The 23,366-nt window shown below is 32.8% G+C and overlaps 1 protein-coding gene across 5 annotated transcripts in view; it reads left to right on the top strand.

The window, feature by feature from the left end:
• The window catches only part of LOC105202438 (zwei Ig domain protein zig-8), a 368,807-nt gene that overhangs the window by 65,774 nt on the left and 279,667 nt on the right, over positions 1-23,366 (top strand). For 2 of the 5 annotated variants that reach the window (XR_005575284.1, XM_039452173.1), the window contains exon 1: positions 18,557-19,301. The exons of 2 other annotated variants lie outside the window; for them this stretch is intronic. Coding sequence is in view for 1 of the 3 variants with exons in the window: in XM_039452173.1 (XP_039308107.1) it covers positions 19,270-19,301 (32 nt within the window). In the remaining 2 variants the exon portion in view is untranslated. Of the gene's footprint in view, positions 1-18,556; positions 19,302-19,341; positions 19,417-23,366 lie in introns of those variants that run through there. One more of the 5 variants, XM_039452176.1, reaches the window with a different exon arrangement.

Raw genomic sequence — 23,366 nt, forward strand, 5'->3', positions numbered from 1 at the left:
TAAGAAAATGATAATTTTCTTAACACTATTTATTTCGATGCAAACTTTGTTTGTTCTGTTTAAATAAAAATATTTAATTTTAAGTAAATAGATATGTTGCCTTAGGTATGCAATTTTATATTTTTACATTTTCTCACATTTAAATAATGATTTTACTTATAAGCTAATAATATTATCAAACTTAATTAAATTATGTAAATACTGTAAATCATTAAAGTATATTTCTGATTTTATTAAACTGTTTTTCTAGATTCAAAAAATCTCATTATTTTGAATATAAAAATAAACTAGCAGTAAATATTTTCTAGATCTCAAAGAAAAAAAATATTCGATTAAAAATTCTTTTTTTATTTATTATACATAAATACATCAATTAAGAAATTTTTAATTTAACTTGGCTGCAGGTAAATAAGGTATTACCCACCGAGTGAATAATTTTTTGTGTTAAGTAAAATTTTTTGTTTTCAAATATTTTTTCTCTCTCTGTAAATTTAATGTAGCGATCTGTCTCGTGAATAACGCGATGATTTAAACTCAATTTTTTATGTGTTTCCATCATGTGACGTAATCATTGAACGCAGAGTAGCTCCGAGATCACGTTTCACATTTCGTGTATAATATTTCACGGATTAAACAATTGTGAGTATGCGAACCGGTATCGACAGTGCCAAAATCCTTTGGTGTAATAACTTCTCTACGTGCAAGCACGATCGAAGCATGATTCATGGCGATCGTTTGAAGAAGTTGGCAACGGTACGAGATTTTTTCACGTTGATTCGAGTCGGCCAAACGCGCATTTTCTTCAACTCGTCAGATCGTCGGTGACTGTATAGTTTGTAATCTCTTGTGATGCTCAACACTCGGCGCGGAAGTCCAAGATCGCGCTGCGCGTTTCGCGCGTGTTTCGACAGCGAGTTCGACTAGCGCAAACGAGGGTGTCGAATCTCGTACGAGCGTGTTACCGTCGCGAGGGTGTCGAGTGGCGCGGTATGCCGTGTGCGAGCCCGATTAATTCGCGCCGCTCGTAATTGGGGCAAACGCGCGTTCCGTATTGTTCTTTGAGTCGAATGGCGTCGCGCGGCCGATTGAACATCGGAATCATCGAGTGGATTGATCCGGATATCCATCGCGATATCCATCCGCCATTGCTACCGAAATACCAAGGAATTCCTGAATCCCGAGCGATCCGTCGCGAATCACTGTGAAGTTGTCACCGTACATAATGCGGATCCCGCGATCTGAACCGTTTGAAGAGGATTGCCGAGTAAAACGAGCAACTAGAGCCGTATCTAGGCAGAGCCAACAGGGGCACACGCCCAGAGAAATGGAACTGACTATTTGAGATCCATCTGTAATAATTTTTGCTTTCTTTATCGCTCGTCCTTAGAATCGATGAGCATTACTGATTCACAAGAACAGCAAATCCTTCTATTAAGTGAAGCACAGATTTAAACATGCACGAATTCACAAGCGAAATTTAAAGTTTTAAATTTGAAATATCGACAATAATGCAAAATATTAAAACTTTGCTTGACATTTTACAGGCTCTTCATGATTTTGAATTAATTGAGTCGTATTCAAATATCAATGTTGCTCTCCGAATATTTTTCACTCTTCCCGTTTATACTGCTTCGTGTGAAAAAATTTTAGTAAATTAAAATTGATTTAAAAAATTACTAGTCTAATCTTTTTAAAATTTTTATAGAATGTAGCACTAGTAAAAATATTAATTATGACGATAATTGATGAGTTTGCTGAGATAAAGAAACATTTCATTATTATGAATTTTTATATTTATATAATTATATTTATAATTATATTTTATATTTTATTATCACAAAAGTGAAAACGCAAATATAATTAATTGTAGAGCTTTTAACGGTCAGTCACATCTTGGATAATAAATATTTCTTGTGGAATTTTCTGTTATGCATTTTGAAATTCATGGAACTGTGCGCCGAATAAATTTTTAGTGTTGAAAAACAGTTATAAATTGAACGTGGATAGTACATCACGATGTTAAATTGATATTTAATTTAATAATAAATGATGTTGATAAGCATCTAACGTGGCAACGTGATTCCAATAAGAAAATTCTATTTCTCCCTTAAAACTTATAACTGCGTTTCAAGACCGAAAATTTATTCGACGCACAGTTAACTTGCTTAAACCACTGTTACGGGAATAGTTAAAGATATTTTTGACGCTATTCTAAGTTTGAATACGATTCAATTAAAGAGCATGAGTTACAATAGTTTGAAAATAGAAGCTGACTATATTAGAAAACATCGATATTGCATGTTGTCTCAAAGTCGTTTCAGAAAGTTTCAACTGCATTTAAATCATTTATATACTTTAAATGATTGTCATTTTTGTGCCCCTTTAAATTTTTTACACGAAACAAGTGCCTCGTTCACCGCACCTTAATTCCGGCTCTGATTCTAAGATTGCCACGCGAGTGACGTGAGGTGCAGCCGGTTGCTATCAGCCGTTGTTTTCCGATCGATGTTTGCGCAAATAATCGAAGAAATGATACGGTTGAAAACAGTGACTCAGCTTGCAATAAGTAAATATTTCGGAGGATCGGTCGACGAGGAGACGGCGGATCGACTAAAGTAAATCCAGTCATATTCGCGTGATAAATCGATCGTTTCATTTAACGATGATTCGACATCTTTTCCATTTACCATTTCATCCGTATCTCGCTTGTCCTCGATGTGCTATTGCCAATCAAAATAATAAGTACAGTCCGACTTTGTTATTTAACAAAATGGACTGCTTTTGTTCTATATACGCTCTAAAGTAATTCTTAATGCGCGCAAACACGTGTTAAAATAGAATTATCACATTTTAGTCATGATATTCGTTTATATTCAGAAATTAGTTTAAAGTTTAAAAAAATAAAGAGAGAGTATATTTTATTTAATTATATAACTGAATAAAATTTACTTTGTTTTGTATGATTTAACATATAGTTTTTAATTAATAATATTTAATTAACTTATGTGTATTACAAGTATTATTATTATATGAATTATATATAATTAATAGTCAACAATGTTATAATCGCATAAATAGCAATCGTGACTTAATATTTAGTAGTTCGAGCCGTAGTGCATCGATGGAAAAGGAAAGCTGCGATTCGGTGAATATTCGCGCAATTATGACGGAAAATGCAACATTTAAAAAACCCTCCTGTTTTATGAAACCCGTGGAAATTTTAATATCTCTGCGTTGCAATATTTCCGCAACGCGATGTATTACGCATCGTTATGATGTAGCGATTCGTTTCGGCGTGACCTGCATATCGCGTGATCAATAAGATACCTACCATGGCAGAGCTAAAGCTACGAAACTAAGTTATGAAAAAAACACACCGTGAATGATAAATTTAACTTTAAATCCGTATATTCACGTATCAGTGAAAATATTTCATTTCCGCATACATTACGATATTATTTCTGCTTCCACGGTTTCGTAACGTTATTCTACGTTAATGTTAGCATGCTACGCATTACATTTATCCTTTGAATGATCGCACGTGATCAATTAATTACCTAATCTTTTAATCCTCTTGATTGGCCTTGTTTATAATTTATCATATTTTAAGGTTATTGACTTTGAAATTAAATTAGAGGCGAAATTATTAATTACAAATAAATTCATCTATTTGTAAATTTATACTAGCGATATAATTTCGTGAACAAACGGCTTAAAGGTCCAACGTAAAGAATCACGTAACGAATATATTACTAAACAACTAACAGTTTTCTTTTGAATTTAGTTTAACTTACGGTACATAAAATTTAATCAACGATTGATTATCCCCGGCGCTATGTATAATAATACGAATGCACGATCATCGCGATATGAAACGCGAAAGAGCATTACGCGCGAGCGATTATTCATTGCCGGAGTAATAAATTACACTTGCAAATGGCATTACTTTCGATTATTCGCTCTATCGCTTCCTCAAAACTTGATCAAATTAACAAGCGAACAAATTAACGTTCGGCTGTCCACTAGCTGCTGCGTAAACGTTACGCGTTTGCAATCGTCGGCGTTAGCTGCCGCTATAATAAAAAGAGGAATGACGCCGTCCTCTGTTGGTAATCCGTGAATAATTTGCGGGAACAAATCGCGATAATGATCCGCTTTCAAAACTCCAGCCGATAAATTAAACAAATGTGTCCGTCCCGTCGATCTGTCGATCAATTCGCATTGTCCCCCGCGCGGTATTGATCACTATTCATCCATACGGTATTTTCTCTTAATACGACTTTCCATCATGAAATCCTCTACAGTTTACAGTTTGATAAACGACAACAACCATGGCCGACGAGAGATGATGTATCTCGAGGTCGTTCGGATCGCATATCGCCGCTCGTTAATAAAACGCAGCCTCCCAATTTTGCTTCGTAACGCCGCGGACAAACAAATCACGAAATACCATTATTTCCCGATATACAATCGCACGTCGCGGATAATTAAATAATCATTTCTATCATTCGCTGAAAACGCGAATCTCTTGTGACACTATAATCACACTTTTCTTTACTTTTTCACCTTTTGTAGACACCCATATTTTTATTTATTTTGTAGGCACACTGGCGGTCTGTTTTATCCAACTTCTATCCTTTTTTAACATTCTAGGTTAAAAAAAAAAAAATAAAAAAATTTTAAGTTACTTTTCAATATCTATTCTACATTACTAAATAATTATTTAACTCAAACGTTAAACAATTATTTGTTCGGAGAAATTGGAGAGTGAAATTCTAGGTTGAAAAAAGATTCAGTTTGCCTACAGAGAGTTAATTCCCATCCGCATTCGCATATGGATGCATACAGTGGAAACTATTTTCTTGTTTCAAAATTGGAAGTTAAATACGAATATTTACAGTAATGTTGATTGTGTGGTTTAAATTAAAATTTCATATTAGAATATAACAGAATATAATTGTGCCGTAGACATTATTAAAATCATAAAAAATCATTCTTTATTCCGTGCTTGTTTGAACAATATAATTTATATTGTTTTAAATTTATAACTACAAATTTACAATTTATACTTTTATCCCGCAGTGATACCGGTTATCTTTTATGAATACTATAAAATTTACTCGTTTAATATTTTGTATAATATAAATTTTGACATACGTGCAGAAATTCTCAATTTGTTAGACGATGTTTTATTATGAATATTCACAAACGATAAATCGCGCAAATAGCGATTTTTATATTTGTTCTCAAAGCTACTTTATTTTTTTCCCATGATAAAACGAAGAATTTGATTCAATATTTACGCGCGCACATACATACACGCGCGCGCATACATACACGCGCGCGCACGCATGCACACACGGCTGGTGAACGTAATTAATTGGCGACTCGAATGTTGAAGAAAAACGATTTTACATATCGCCGCAGTAATCTCTCTTAATTGGCTTATTAGACGTGAAAGTCATGACCGAGCTAAACGACGGGGACCATCCCGGCAATCCTCCGATGTAGTAGATTGAAAGTTTGATCGACGGTTCGGGGGTGTCGGGGCCATCGACGACGGATATATCTCGTCGATTCGTCGAACGGTCATTGAAAAACGCGGTCACTTGTTCGATTCAGGTCCCATTTTATTCTTCAGGATCGGTTCGGTATAACACACGAAGCGGCATTAACGCAGATTTGATTTCTATCACATCGCACAGAGAAATTTCTGGCTGTCGTGTCGCACAAATGCTAAAATTTCTATGACTTTCTATTATCCGTTCACTATATTTTGATGAAATGCGAAGCCGTGCTTGGAACAGTAGATGATTATCGATTTTACCGATTTCCTGGATTGCTGAAAATTTAGATTCTAATAAAATATAAATTCAAGGGCTGCTTAACTTTGTACAAAGGGAGCTTAATTTTGTATAATTGGACACAATTTTGGATTTTACGATATATCGAGCGTATATTGGTTTAATGAATCGATATCACTTTCTCTATTATAATCGAAATATTATGTTTAATCTCGCAAAACCTATCAAATATAGCTGCATAAATGCTCTTGAAAATTTGAAAGATATATTTGAAAGGATATTTTTTCCATTTTATAAATAATATTTTTTTTTCCTTTTTCTCATATCGATAATTTAAAAAAAATACATAGTTATAATAATATATATTTTTGGAAATACAATAAGTATTGAATAATTCTCCTACAATTTAATATTTTAGTAATAACGAAACGTGAAATTTTCAATCTATGTAGAAATAAAATATTTTTTCTTTATGTAGAATATATGTTAAATATTTCAAATTTTTTCGAGTTTGGAGAAGTCGAAATTTAAAGTAGGTTAATTAACAATTTGAAGTTATCATTTTATGTACTCAATACTCTGTTTTGATGTAACAAACCATTGTATGAATTACCGTGTGTTAATTTTAAGCCCCATACAAATTTACCCTGTTTCAGCACAGAGCTCTGAATGATCATAGAAGGGTCTTCCAGAATCGCTAGGGGAAAATTCCACTAGCATAAACAATGTGATCATGTGAAAATATCTCGGAAAACATTGTTTATTATAATAAAAGTTTATTATAATAAATTATTCTTTAATATTCTATGGATACTAAAATAGAATATTAACGTAGTCAACGTAGAAAAACTAGTAAAAGAAGTAAAACTATAGAAATACAAAGCTCTAAACGAGAAAGCATGATACTGGTGTGTCAAAATAGATATAAGTTTTTTTATAAAACAATCTTTACAAAGAGTTTTGTAAATATAAAAAGAGAGAAAAATAAGGTGATATAAACTAAATAACATTTAATATTTTTTAAATATTTTATTGCATATTTGTGTAAATTATGTAATTTTCCAAAGATAATAATTCTGATATTTAATATTTAATTTAATTTGTATGAACTTAACCGATGAAGAATTTTTTAAAAAATAGTTTTACAGAATTATTTGTGTATTGCGTACAACATTTGAAGTGTAATTAGAAAGATTTGTTGAGACGTACACACATATACATACACACATACATATATATAAAATTAATTTTTATATTTCAGCTGATTATGTAATCCATAAACATTAAATTATAATCAGGATAGTTTACAAATGTTTTTAATTATATTTTTCTATTTATGTAAAATACAAAAATAATTCGACAAAGTTTTGTTGAATTTATCTATATCGGTTGAATGCACATAGCGCCAAAATAAACAGCTAATTACATATATCTGGGTGGTTTACAAACTTTTTTAATTATACTTTAAAAGTTTCTATGCAAAATACAAACAATTTTATAAGGAGATTATTAAAAAAAAAACGTACTTTGTCAACTAAGTTTATATGAATTTATTATATTATTTATTTCTGTGCGCACAAAAATGGAAGGTTAAATAAAACTTTAATATAATCTCAAATATTTTATCTCATAAAATAATTACTTGCAGAAATTCCATCGCGGTTTTTTTATAAAATTTCAATACCATTGTTTAATGTTGAACATTCATAACTCTGCAATGTTTAGAATTTAATATTTTTTAATATTTAAAATTTTATATAATTATTATTTTATATCTATGCACGCACATACATTAAATCTATTAAACATACTTTAAACATTTATTTTATCATATTTGACGCAAGACGTTGTCAAGTGACTTGAGTATTAACATTAATAGTACCGAGTAAAGTTCGGAATAATGGACGTATCTCGAATTATATCATGCCGTCTATATGAAGTTCTCATGAGATAGGAATGGGACACGATTAACAATTAAAAGTTTTATGCAGTTTCGCAGCAAATTTGTGACGCTGCAGCATACGATTGTGCGCGAATTAATGTCCGGTAATCGCGAACTTTGTCGCAATTTGTTCCACTCCAAATTTGGAAACTGAATGCGTGAACCAGTTGAACGACGAATATTACAAGTAATTATGCGCACCATGGAGATATTAAAACGATGTCCGGCGTCGTGTTTTCCGCGACTGCGGCATCAAAACTTTCCAGTGCGCGAATACGGTAATATCCCACGTTAACACTTACCTTTATGTCCCTATATAATATACGTATACATACTACGTTGCGCGATGATTCGAGACGGGCTGCTCTATAACGATTGACCACAAAATTTTATTACCTATAAAACGACGTTTTTACGTAAACATGAATTTTTTCTACATAAAATAACATTGAAATTGTATACTGATATATATTTGACTGAAGTTTTTATTTTTTTTTCCCCCATTGAAATTAGCTTTTAGTGTTCAATTTGTTAAAGAAATGTAAGAACATATTTTATTTTTTATTTGGAATATATGTCTATTTTTTAATTGTTTTGCCTGTTTTTATTTCATCTTCAGCAAATTGTTAATTTAACACTTTACTAAATTGATTTCAATATTGAGCCTAATAAATCTAACATATTATTCTGATACTTTATTGTTTCTTAATGTTTTAATGTAATTTAATTGTTTTTCTTTAATATTTAAAATACTTAGTAATATATTTATTTCAATCGATTATATAAAACTGTTAAATAAGTGATAGTCTTTGCGGAAATTTATGCGTCACCCAGATATGGCAGTCAAAGTGTTAAACGACTTTTCAAATTTGTGGCTCAATAAGAGCACACTCAGCATATATGTAGTAACGGAAAACGATAAAATTACATAAATCGCGGTTTTAGGTCAGCGTCGCTTTATAAAAAACTACATTATACCATTTTATTTGTTTTTGCATATTTTACCATTCCAATTTTTGCCATCTGTAAATGGATAAAGCATGCAAAGTCAAAATGGATCCAGTCAAATCGAGTTAAGCATTAATTTGTGTGCGCCGGCATGGGCGAGATAAATCGAAATCGTACAATGAGACACGATTAACAATTAAGAGTTCCAGTAATTTCAGTCATGTCAGCTATTAACGGGTCGATGTGCGTGAGTTAACGCAGGACAATCGTGAATTTGTGGAAACTCATTTCGTCTGGAATTCCGCGCAGAACGACATGCGAATGCGAATCAGTCAAACGACCGTTACAGAGTCGCTCGCTCTGCACCATGCAAGTCATTACGGAATGGTGAATGGATATTATATTATAGCTGACGTTTCGGTTGAATCTGTGACGTTAAGACTGCCGACGTAAACGAGGACGTCGACGTCATCGGTTCGCGTGACGTCTCGGGACGACGATATAATTTGCAGCCAAGCAGCGCTCTCCTCTCAAGTATTAACATATTCAAATCTCCACGTTTCGACGGCACGGTCGTCGTCCCTATAGCTTGACATAAATGATTCATTGTTCGCGAATCAACGCGCATCACTTGTAACGCCAGTTAATCACCGGGAGCTTGCCCCGCACCGAACTTTGCCTGCGTGAATATAAATTAATTGAAACAAATTTGATATCCGGATGGGATGGATTGTAATTGCTTATGAATGATTACTTATGATTATTCATGTTTCATGTGCCGACGAAGCCCGATAACATTCCTTTGCATTATGGCTTTCAACGTGTTCGATAATCTACACTTTATTCATCGAAATTTTTTTTCGAAAAAATTCTACGCAAAAATGCAAGAGATTGAATACTTTTGTTAATTAAATAAAAAAAAAGTAGATATTTTTATGGCAATATTTTTGTGAAAAAAATTAATATTTTTTTCTATAAAATTTATATTTTTAGTAAAACTTTGTAATTATTCATAAAAAATTTTTTTCGCCAAAGTGAGCTTAGAAATGTGTAGAATGTTGCAGTTTGTTCTAGTTTGATGTAGTTTTCCCGAGAAATTTATAAAAATTGCACTGCAAAAATATGAAAATTTAGAAAAGTGATCCAATACTAGTATTTTCAGTAGATTTTTGTAGCATTTCTTAAATTTGTGTACAACTTTGTAAAATTCTTTTCCGCTCTGGGAAACGTAAATATCAAAAAATTGTAGCTTTTATTAATGTACGGGAGAAAATACGGGGTAGCAAGCAAATGAGAAACAGCGTTTGAATTATTAAAATAATATTCAAAGATATAATGTAATCAACTGCAGAGAGACGTTTTGTATTTTTGCTCACTCATCGCAAAGTCTTTGAGAATTTCACCTAAAAACAAAAGACGATTGATGACAAAAAACAATGTTGCGGTATTTATTACTGTATCGCGCGCTTATTTCTAAACAGTAGATTATTTTTCTCATTGTCCCATATTTGCTAGTAATGCCTACAATAAACAAAGCGAGTTTCTTAATTTATCGATTATTCAATCGCATTATGTGCAAATGCAACTTTGTTTTATAAAAGCTGCGTTTGCCTATAATACGATCGATCAATCAGTGAATTCAAAAACTTGCCTGTACTTCAAAATCATATTAATAATACTTCTTGTTATCTGATTGAAATATTATATTCTTGCAAAATTGTGCAGTAATAATTACAAGAATCTCTCTCTCTCTCTCTCTCTCTCTCTCTCTCTCTCTCTCTCTATCCTCTTTTTCTCTCTTATTACACACTATTTAATTAATTTATATATTAATATATTATAAATTATATTCGTAATGCACGATTTCAATTTTATTAGTACGAGTGTGATTTTAAGTCAACACTTATAATGACATATTAATTTATTTAATATTGTTATAATAATATTTTAATTTATTTAACATTATGTGAATATTTTCACGCAGAATATGTAACACGTGGCAAACGTATAACAAAAATTTATTCGAATATTTGTTCGTATTCATTCCGATGCTTCCTATAAATACTCCAAGTTAGTCAACGTGATGGGATTAACAATTTAAAGTTTCGGTCTCTAGTAGGGATTTGTACACGCATGAGAGAGCCGGGTGGTTATGCCACCGCGTATATATACGAATTAACGCGCGTTTATTGAATTATTCAGAGTCTGTAGTCTAGCGTCGATGCCAGCCCAGTGTGGGAAGAGTCCCGACTTTTTAATCACGTCGGACCGTTCGGAATGCTCTCCGGCGGAGAACAAGCGTTCTTTATACCGAGTGTTCAATGTAAATTGTAAGTGATACAAATACCAGGAACTCTCCGGCCGGTGATATTAACGTTTCTTCCTCTTTTGCACCCGTCGGACCATATTTTCCGTCCCGTTGCGCTCTTTTTACCCGCTTTCGCGGAAGAAACATCGCGTTTCTTTATCTTTCCGTTATATTCTTCGTCTCGAAGAGTCGCTCTTTTTTCGTTGCCATTTTCTTGTCGTTGTTCTTGTCTCTATATACCATACGCCATATATACTCAAAGTATATACATTCAACGGACAATAAGTGAAAGACCGTCGAAATAGATGGCCATCGAAAACGCTGATGATTGTATATGCCGATAAACGTGCAGCAAACTTTTATGAAAGCTAATAGAAAGGAGTTTGATTCATCCTTAAGGGAAATAAATCCAGAGAAATTGAAAATTCATATATTGACTCGTATATAAGGGAAAGTTATTGAATACGTACCGGTCTTTTAAAGCGTACTTATTCAATATTTTGCAATTTTACTTCATGTAATTAACGTCTAGTGATCAAAATGAAAAGTAAATAGGAAATAAATAATATAGACAAAAATTGAACAAGTTTTATTTTGTTTAGTGCATGCTATCGGTATTTTAGAAAATCGGATACATCTGACGTAAATTTTTCATTTATGTATTTGACAATAAGGTCATTTGCAACTTTATTTTAAATTGTACACTGTATTAAGTTTTCTAACTTGAACCACTACAAATTTTACTAAAGAAATGATATTAATATAAAATTGATAAGTAATAAATGTATTAATAGTAAACTACTAAGTGTTATGAATTAAAATACGTCAATTATAAAATTAAATTCAAGTCAGTTTTATTTCTTATCTTTTCATTTGTTATTTAATAAATATTGAATATTTGATTGCTTTTTCGATAAATTATTAATAAAATAAATTTTAATGGTTCTTTATATATTTAATACTTTAATTTATAAGTTTGATATTTTTGAAGACAATTTAAGAGACAATTTAATTTTGCAGCATGTTACATACAAACGTATAACAAGTTAATTTGTTATTACTGAAAAATTTAACATGTAATAATAGGTGACTGAAAATTTGAGCTACTATTTCGAATTTTGATTTGCATCTAAAACTATGTTATACACGTACCTGAATATGTAGTAATTATGTTGGATGTATTTTTTTATTCATTTGCAATGTACGAGAGGGACGTTAATTTGCGAACAAAGAAACACGATCGTCGACCAATGTTAAGTTTTTGGATACTTCAATTTCTCATGAGAGATAACGAAAAACTATTATCCGATTTATCGACTAGGTGATGTTTCGTTGTCCAACATTCCTCTTTATAGAGCACATTTTATAAATGCGACTGTTTCGGAAATCCAAGCAATTAAGTCTCACATAGTTCTTATATTTTAATGTTCTGTTAATTTTGGAGCATTTTATTAGAGCGCTCATATCTTTTCATATTTAACTCTCGCTCCTCACACATGAGCATCATATAGGACTTTTTACGTTGTTTTTTATAATAATTTGAAGACTAGGATTGAGATTTACGAATTTTTGCAACAGAATTTTTAACAAATTATAATTACTTGAGAATAAAATATTTTTGATTCGGGTTTTGTTTATTCGGTCTCTGAGATATTGATTTCATATACTATAAGCAAAAAAATATTGTAGATATACTTTTTGTTCAATGATACAACGTTACACGATTCCACAAACCCATAGAGGGGGAGGAAAGTAACCAAAAATAAGTGTGGCAAGCTACAGTAAATCTTGGATAATTTTATGTAATGTAATTCATTTTTAACTTACGGTTGATAAGAACCAAGTAAATCGAAACGTTCCATCTAGATATCGAAATACAATTTTAAACTTTTAATAAATTGACATCCGGTATAAAAATAGCTCGTTTATTTGATCTAGATTAGACATTTTATTACAATAAAAAATAGTTTAAATGGTGGTACGCATTTGGCAAGTTTTCCCTTACGTACATACACACGTTCATTCGCGTCGTCGTGTTAGCGTCGGAAAGTGCTTTTGATTAAATTGCTCCTGGCGACTAATTCTGCAAGTTATAAAAAACGCACTCTTTGTGTTTGCCGATCGCTTTTACAGACAATCATCCTTTGTTTATCTAGAAATTACGCGGCCAAAGGAGAAAACGTGACACGCTCCGGTGAACGAAATTCTCCCGTTCGACCGTGGTTCGATGTGCCTCCATAGAAAACAATGGCGAACCGAATTCGTGCCGAGCGCGATGGCAAAAATTTGTCTCGTCTCATCGAGAGAGAATGTGTGACAGCGGCTCGCACGTCTCGTCGTGCACGAGGCAGCGCGGCGCCGCGTGCGGAAATGACAGTTCGAACTGATGAGAATCGTCGGGCGGGCGGGCGGGAAGGGAAAAGCTGGTGCGGGTGGTAGGATTCGTTCGCCGCATCCCTTTCTTCGCGAATGAACGTGAGGAACGCCACGATGTAATTTCCTGTCGGCGCGCAATCTCGAGCGGCACGGCAGGCGCATATAGCGCGTATTAAATGCGATTTACTGGAAATGGGCGGGAATGCATCGCGTCGCATCGGTTCGGGATAACGAAACGTACGGTTGATTGGTTGTAACAAGTGATTGATGCCATTACCGGTTTCCGTGCACGATCGTATGCACGCGCGCGCGCTCGTGTATGTGTACTCACGCGTATAAATTATCTATGCACACGGTACACATTGCTTGGACATTGGCGGATTACCGTCCACCACGCGACGTATCTCTTTCGACGAGTAAAGAGGGCAGTGCGAGGTTGGACGTGGTGGATACGTTCTCTTAACTTATCATTCTATTAGCATATCGGCTAGCCTCGTTACGAATGACTGCAGTGATAAATCGCTTGTTCCTGCGGCTCCTTTACGTGTTCTTAACAGATGACGGCTAACGGCCATTCGAGTCACGACGCGTACAAAGTACCGCACTGGGTATGTAGGTTTATACGTACTCTGGCTGTTCTGCAGAATAATCATTTTGCGTATAAAGATTCTTTTTTTACACTTTGCAATAGAATACGTTTAACGGAAATATGCTTTAACAGTTTTTCTTGTTACTTGAAATTAATAAAGTTTCAGCACATTGCTAAAATTGCCGGAAACTGTTGGCATAAAAGAGAATATTTCTATTGTTGAAACTATTTCTAGCGCAGTTTGAATTTGAGATTGAATTTTGCTACAATGGCATAGCATTTACAATTTTTAAATTCTAAAGAAAGATAAAAGTCCAGCGAATTTTTAAGTTGAAGAAGATCGATCTGTGTTGTTGAAATTAATCAAATAATTGGAATGAGAATGGGTATGATAATTTTAGAACACTTTGTATGTAGATAAACACAGCCCTCGCTACTTGAAGATTGAGATATTAATATTTCAAGGCGATACTTTGCTTTGACCGACAATCTTATGGTCGTAAACAACTAGCACATGAATAATTTTAAATAGACGCTTGTATTTTTTAATTTCACCGAGATTTAGATTTATATCTACACTCGCATGTAATGCTAAATACGTGTACATATGATTTTAGCATTATATAAATAAAACTTGGACTCGAATATTACGGTACTTGTCATTAAGCGTAAGACACATAAATGCAAAATACTCTGTACTATGAGATATAATGGTATTCTTAAAATTTTTAAAACATGTAGTAAAAAATTGTTTAGTGCTTTATAGGAGAGAGTTGCCAAATGCGTACCACTTAAATTATTTTTTATTATATCTCGCATTTGGTGCTTTATTAGATATAAATCAAAGTTTGAAATTGCAGCTTGTTATTTCAAGCATCTATTATTACATGTTGATCCTTTTAATAATAACAATATATAATATAATTTGTTATATGCTTTTCTACAATATGCTGTGAAAGGTGTGATTTAGAAAATCGGTCGCCTAAAGTTGTGTTAAATCGTATCGTCTTCGAAAGTATCAAATTTATGAATCAAAGTAATTAAAAATATAAGAAACTAATAACTAATATTTATTTTGTTAATAATTTATTGATAGGGTGATCAAATATTCAATAATTCCTAACTGTATTAAAAAGATAATGATACCGAAATTAAACTGGCTCGAATTAATTTTTTAATTGAGATATATGAGAAGCAGACTTTCAAAATGTATTTTGTTCAAAATTTACAATTTTTGAGAAACGAAGAGAAACCACAAGAAAATTAAGCGCTTTACAGAAAATAATAATGCCTGTTAGTAGGATGTAAAATGTTAAAAAGAATAATATGATGTCAAAAACTAATTTCCAAATTTTCTAATTTTTAAAATTTTGTAAAAGGTCCAAAATAAAATTTTGGACAAAACGCATTTTGAAAGTCTGTTTTTCATTTTTTATTTATTTTTTATTTATTGCAATTATTAGTTTTACTATTATCACTTATCAATTTTACACTAGTATTTGTATAGTAAAATGTGTAGTGATACAAATTATAAAACTTAATAGAATTTATAAAAATATTGATTTTATTTTTACAATAATTGCAAATATGTACATAGAATGAATGTAAAATATTTTACAACAATCCTTTTTTTATGAACGTGTAACAATTTAAAATAAAATTGCAAATAACTTGTTAATTATATAAATTGATCAAAATTTTACATCAAACGTATCTGATTTTTTTAAATCATGCACATAACAAGATGAAACTTGTTAAATTATTGCCTACATTATTTATTTCTTATTTATTTTTTATTTTTATTTCTAAATATTACAAACATCTTATATAAAGTAAAAGTGTAAACTGTTAAAGAGGTACGCTTTAGATCGTTATGCATTCTGCAACACTACCCTACATAAATACATTATATTTTAAATTTAGAAAACATTGTTTTTAATAAGTTTCTTGAACTCCTCACTATAACACAAGTTCAAGAGAATAATGAGATAGCTAGTATTCAAACCAGCATATTTGAATATTAACCATTTTATTATTCTTAGATTATTTTCCTTAATCAGAGAGAATTTGTGCTAAGATACAATATGACAATACCGAGTATGCTTGGTCATTTTCAAGCGTCATCGTCTTTCATGACGTTCTTAATTAAAGTATAAGCTTTTTATAAAAAAATGTTTTAATATAAACGTAACACCAAGGGGAGAAAAAGAGGGGAGAAATATAATACACAAGCGAAATAGTCTCTGACAAACGAGTTATTATATTTAAAATGTTTTCTCGCATAAAGATCTTGTCTTTTTCGCTCACAAGTATCAAAATATTGTCAATCGATATTAAGCAAATTGCTTTCACAATTCTGGTATGGCACGCAATCGTCGTAATTCTTCCTTAACGCCTCTCTTTTCGTGATAGAGGTGCAATTTTGTTCCGTCCTAGTATCGTTAACACTTTACGTCTTTTTTATAGGCGAGTCGTACATGAATTTGTAAATGACATTGCAGCTGTGAGTATGTATTCTCTTGTTCAAATAACATAGAAAACAGTTTGACACCATATGGGTCTCACAAGAGAGTCCCTGTTAAAATAACATGTTTTGCATTCGCAATTGTGGAACAACAGCACAAATGCAAGTTATTTGATAAAATTTATAATCTGGTAGAGAGCATCGCAATAATATCGTCATGTAATTGAAGTCTGCGCATGTTTAGTTTGATGTATTGAACGTAAATTTTTCAAAAAAGCTTTTATATCAGAAAATCGAAACTATGCATTTTCATTGGTAAAGCAACGTGATCATTCAAACTGATATCAATTTAATTGTCGTTTGGTATTGATAAACGTTTTTCGAACTTTATTTTATTTTCTTCGATAAAATAAATATTGTTTTGCGAAATAAATATAATTTATACATTGTATTTATACAGATTATTATTTTTTTTTTTAATATTCTGTGATATAATGCAATAGAACTGGAATTGCAGCTCCAATAATATGTTCGATTCAATAGTTTGAATAAGTTATGCATAATTCGCTCTGCAAACTATGATGCGTATTATCGTTGCAAAATCCATTTGACGCTTCAACGTCATTGGAGATTCCATACAACGATATAAGCGTCTATTATTTGATATTCAATTTTTGTCGCCAATGTAACCCGTTATAGTTTAAACTCTAGTTTCAACGACGCGATCGATCGCGGATAAGTTCCGCTTCGGTGTACACCATTGCGCAAGACCAGCTCAGACACTCCCGGCACAAAAGTGTAATACGTTTCCCGATATTCTCCGCATCTATGGTTTAGTACACGCGTTTACACCTGTGAATCTTTTCACGGCGTTGCGCACGAGAAGTAGTCCGATAAATTTTCCGCCACCCAAAAATTTTCGCGAGCGCCCGGATATACCGTACGAAACGTAACAATGCCACTAACGGCCGGCGTTAGCAATGGCCGATCGTTGGCCGAGCCAATGTGTTTTACAATTCATACTGTAACCGATAAATACGACGTACATGCTCCGCACGAAGTAGAAATCGTAAAATATCACGGCGCGATCTGATAACGAATAATGATAACGAATATTCCCAGGGAACATTTCCTACTCCGGCCAGCTGCGATGCGATCTAAATTTATGTGAAATTTGGTATCGCAAATAATCGATTAAGGACTACCGTTCATCAGGCCAACCAGAAGACACGATATTGAATATCCATTACTCCTATATTAAATGAGACAAATAATTCGTACTCAACGTCGTCCTTTTCCTTTCTCTCTCTCTCTCGTACACTTACACACATACACAATTCCATTTGAAATATATTTAAAAAAAAACCAATAGTTTTAATTTAATAAAAAATTGTAAAAAGTTTTACAAAATGCAATTATATTTTTTGTATATTGGTACATCATAAATGTTTCCGAAATTAATTAGAACAGAATTGCTAAATGTATATCACTTGAGCAATTTTTTATTATATATTATATTTTATTATAGCACTTGGTGCTGTTTCGGATGTATGTAAATAAAAAAATTGTATCTTTAGTTTTTTATTAGGTATTACATGTTAAATCTCTTAGTAATAAAAAATTAATCTGTTATAATCTTTTCTGTAACATGCTGCAAAAAGATTTAGAAAACCTAAAGCGTATTCGTGGTCTCTTAAATCGTATCGTCTTCGAAAACATCGAATTTATGAATTAAAGTAATAAAAAATATAAGTAATCATTAACTCATATTTATTTTATTAACGACTCACTAAAAAACGGTCGAATATTCAATAATTAATTAATAACAATAATAAAAATGTAAGAATACCGAAATAAAACTAGCTTGAATTTTTTTTGTAGTTGACATATTTTTATTCAGAGCAATTACTAGTTTTATTATTATCCTTTATTAATCTTAAATTACTATTATTTCATTTTAATAAAATTTATGATAATACAAATTAAGAAACTTAATGGAATACAATTTTTTATAACAAGTCTCTTTTCAGGAAAATATAACAATTCAAAATAAATTGCATACTTACATTATCAGTTGCATAAGTTGATGAAAAATTTAATACATCAAATGTAACTTGTATTTAAAAACGCTGATAGCATGCACAAAACTTGTAAAACTTTTGTCTATATTACTTATTTCTTCTTTATTTTCTATTTTTGCAACTGAATGCTGCTTTTGTAAAAATGTAAGACATTGAATAGGTACGCTTTAGATGATAGGTACTATTATTTAGCAACTTTCTCCTAATTAGCATAGCGACAAGGAAATTATTCTGGATGTCTTACGAACTTTTCTAGCATACAATTGATATTCGAATTTTATTCTTTATTTGTCAAGATATATAAGCAACGATCATCGCATTCCAATTCTGCATGCGATGCTATCTATCACGTCCGCACGCGAAACAGTTTGCATGGCGTAATCGTCGATCGCATTGCACGCTAGAAAATTTTCGTTCGCTTCTGAACGTAGAGTACCATGCCTAAACAAATCATAGCGGCATGATAACAGGAAACTAGCAATAACCGTCGCCATTTACAGCGGTGGCTCGGGCTGCTTTATATTCCGGCCGGCCGGGCATTCAGACAGCTCGTTGCACTTTGCGCTACGTGTTGGCGATAGATCGCAGCGACGCATTCGAACTCGACTGCTCTGACAATAACGCATTCGAGCAGTCATCTGCGATCGTGAATCTTACCGCTCCGCCTTCAGTCAATCGGTGGATACCAACCTATACGTGTCTACAATTCTACATCAATAATTTTAGACAATAATAACCGGGGAAGTGCGAGCGAAATATGGTCGGGGCGATAAATCTCAGACGTCGAGGGTGAGTCCACGTGTCTTGCCGGCAGGGAAAGAATGCGTAATGTTTTCGTAAACAGGGTCGTCTTGGCCCCCGCCGACTCTTTGTCTTCCTGAACGGCATCATACGCCACGGATTCGTGAGTGTTGCTATCTTGCCACGCCATAAATTTCGATGTTCCATCCTTATCTGTCGGCTATCGACGCGCTGAAAGTTTCCTTCGCTTCTCCATCTACGAAAGGGGCGCGATTCTTACCTGTCTTTTTATTCCTTCGGAACTTCGCTGTGCATTATCCTATTTTTCCCGCCTGTGTCGTACGAGAGCATCGCGTTCCGATCTCTCTAAAGTCTTAGGAACCCGAAGCTCTTTAAGCGTTTTTTTTTTTTTTTTTTTTTACTTGGCAAATTCTTCTGCTACTCTGCCATACTCTGCTCTGCGATACGCCAAGAGCTCCTTCTCATATGAAAACAGCATCATGTTTCTAAGTAAATTTTGTTTCAGTAAATACTTGGAATTAATATCCGATCGCGAACATCACTCGCAAAGTTGCTCGCAGAAAGTCGCTCGCCAGATTTTTTTGACCAAATAAAATAATTTGACTTCAGCTATGAAGCGAGGAAATATTTAGGTCATATTTCAAATTATATATGCTTTTTAAAGCAGTTTACGCTCAATCTTTCTTCAGGAATAATTGAGCCATTTAAACCACTTAGCAATTAGATGCAATTAAGATGGAAAGAGCATATAAGCGGATTGGATAGACATATCTTGGTAAGATAGTAAGCTCGAGTCTCTCCTAAAGCCGATTGAGTGGAATCATGATCGTAATCCTTTAATGTCCTCCCTACGCTGAGATGAATATCTAATGGATATATTTTAGCATAAGATTTTTACATAATTTTACGTTAGATATACACAAATGTATTTTATTACTGAATGATACAATTGTAACGATAAATATGAGCAACGTATATACTTTTTAATATCTTGATATTCACATGTGTAAAGTTTCATATTTAATGACCCAATAGTAATGAGAAATAGTAATAATAGGCAGATACATTTTATTAATTCTTTCAGACATTATTCTTAAAAAATGTTTTTTGAATATTTAATTACTTTCTTGTTTGCCAAGTTTTATATAACTCACTTGATCGAAAAATAGTATACTGCGTGAGCTTGTTATTAAAATATAAAAAATTTTATACCGTAAACTGATCCGAATTGTATATTGTTCTACATGTTCTTGTACATGCTTACCTGGTATACGCACTTATACCTTCTTTTTACCACATAAAATAATAAATGTTTGCGATGGTGCGCGGAAATAAATCTTCAGTGCATCATCTTTTCACGAGAATAAATGATCTTTCGTCGCTCGGTACACGTGATATGTGGACGTGTATGTACAACCGCGACCGTGATGCTCGCAGCGAGCTTCGTATGGCATACGTGGCGTCGAGCGTTGCATCTCAAGGCGCATTAAACGGAAACAAGCGAGTTGCATGTAGCTTCCACCGACAGTTTAACGTGCTAAACCAGCCCGCAACAACTCTGGACGAGTACACGGTAATCATGGCCGTATAAGCGGCGCTTCAGCTCTGCCGTATTTCCTATTGGACGTTAGTGAACCACCCGGGCTCTTAAAGCGTCGACGAAAACGATCGTTGGCTCGCAATTCACGTCGTCATCCGCGTCGACGAAGTCACTCGCGTCTCGTCGTCGAATCGCGATAGCCGCGAGATGCTCGTCGTACGAAAGGCTCTTGTCGCACCTGTACTTGGCACCGGGACAATAGTTCCCGTTTTCACGTGCATTGCGGACACGGCAGCTTTTGTTCGTTGTGCCAAGTGCAGGTGTGTAATGCACTTTTTTGGGATATCAACGAACTGAAAAAAGTACGTTCGAGTTAAAAAATCAAATGATAACAACGTTCGCACTGTCACCTGATATTTATTGAATTACAAAGTTTTATTTTTGTGTTAATGTTATTGAAAAATACGTATTGAAAAATACGTTATATATTAACAATCTATTTAAATATTTAATACGTAGTAATAAATAAATAGTAAAAGGCTATGGAACATTTTAATTGGTAAACAGATTAAATATCTTGAAAAGGCTTCTCATACATTTAATGCTAATACTTTTTTTTAATGTCAAATGAAGTAGTCGACCTAATGGTATAAATTTTAAGTTTTTATGAACTAGTACGCAAAATGCAACGAATATTGCAGCGAATTTTTTTATTATTATTTATATGTGATTATTACACAAAGTACTTTCATTTTCATCTAACGAGCGCGCGGTTCATAAATCTCTTGCCGTAAATTTATAAGCTAATAAGGAGTGACAGGCAGAAAAATAGATTTCAAATAGATTTGAATTTTTGCACGGCGTTAATATCGTACGCGTGACTAGTTTTTGCTTTATTATACACCCATAAATCATGTTTACATCACGTTTTTGTTGCTCATTATTAATATAATTCGTAACAGAGGGAGATGCGAAGAAGAGAAGTGAAAAAGGTTTCAAATTTATGCAATATGTAAGAAATTGTTCATGGTGCGCTTGAAACTTATCAAGCGTAAAATAAAGCAGCCACTAAATCGATAAAATCAATGAACACTTCTGACCAACTATTAATTATCTTAACTTTAAGTACGTACTCAGCTGCATGACTACGTGGTAAATCCGCGGCACAACATAATTTAATCGCATAGTGCTACTTCCCTCACAATAGGCTTATTTTATAGCGTAGGTCCCAACGAGACTGTGGCTTAAAGTCTAAAATTTATGCGAGCTCGGATTCTAAAGAGCCGATGGTTTGTTATCTTGAGAAATATTATTTTCAAGTTGGGTACAAAATGCTTCTTCGAAACAGAAATAATTTCTTCGTTGTGATTATAAAGAAATTACGTATACCATTTCTTGCAAAGACCGAGTTAATTACGCGTGCGAAAAAAGTAACAGCAAGTTAATGACACTCCGCTACTGCTGAAGGAACATGTATAGAGTATCGCATTTTAATCAATCCACTCAATTTTCTTCGATATTACTGGTGATGCAAAAAAATGTTTTAGATGAAAGTGTAACTGTTTCGAAGAATATTTGATCATGTTGTTTTTTTTTAGCGTTACAAAGATATAAAAATTACCGTTATTTTTTTTAATGAAATTATAATATTTTTTATATAATAAAATTCTTTTAATTATTCTGCTGAAAAATCAATATAGTTTATGAAAACGAATCAGTATTTTATAATTTATCATGCTATATTTTGACATAAGGTATAAAATACTTGGTAATTGACTTTTAATTGGACCTTAATGTACAGAATAATAAAATAAATCAAATGGTGTAAAGAAAAGAGAGTTGCCTTAGAAAAATATATAATACTTATAGCAAGTTGCGTAATTTTTAAAGCAACTCTGTTTTTTTACATCAATTTATTTATTTTATTATTTTGTACAAAGAAATATTAATAGGTAATATAATTATCAAGGAAGTTAATAATCTATAAGATATTTTATATTTTATGACCAAATATATCAAAATAAAGTATAAAATATCTCGTGAACTACTGATTTTTCGATAACTTTATTTTAATATTTTGATATGCAGAATAATTACAGGAATCATATTACGTATAAAAAAAATTATAATTTCACTTTAAAAGATAACTTTCATATTTTTTTAGCACCTCTATCTAGAAAAAAAAATAATTGTGATTAAAATGTATTTCTGTTGAAAATGTTCTACTTTTATTTAAAACATTGTTTTGTATCATCAATACTTTTGGAGAAAATCGACTGGATTGATTAAAATGGGACACCCTGTATGTCGCGAGCAGTTCGATAATAATGAATTACAAATCCGCCCGCATATCAGCGTCTTTTCTCTCGTCAGTATGCCGTCAATCGGTGATCTGTGTGGCGCAGATTTACGTCCGTGACCATCGGCGCAAACACGCCTACACATATATATTCGCGCAAAGGGACGAGGCCCTTTGTTTAATTCGGTCGCTGCGTAATCAATCGATGACCCGCCAATTACCGGTTTCCGTCTTAATTGGCAAACATGAGCTG

This window comes from Solenopsis invicta, chromosome 7 (genome assembly GCF_016802725.1).
Source record: "Solenopsis invicta isolate M01_SB chromosome 7, UNIL_Sinv_3.0, whole genome shotgun sequence".
Taxonomy (NCBI): domain Eukaryota; kingdom Metazoa; phylum Arthropoda; class Insecta; order Hymenoptera; family Formicidae; genus Solenopsis; species Solenopsis invicta.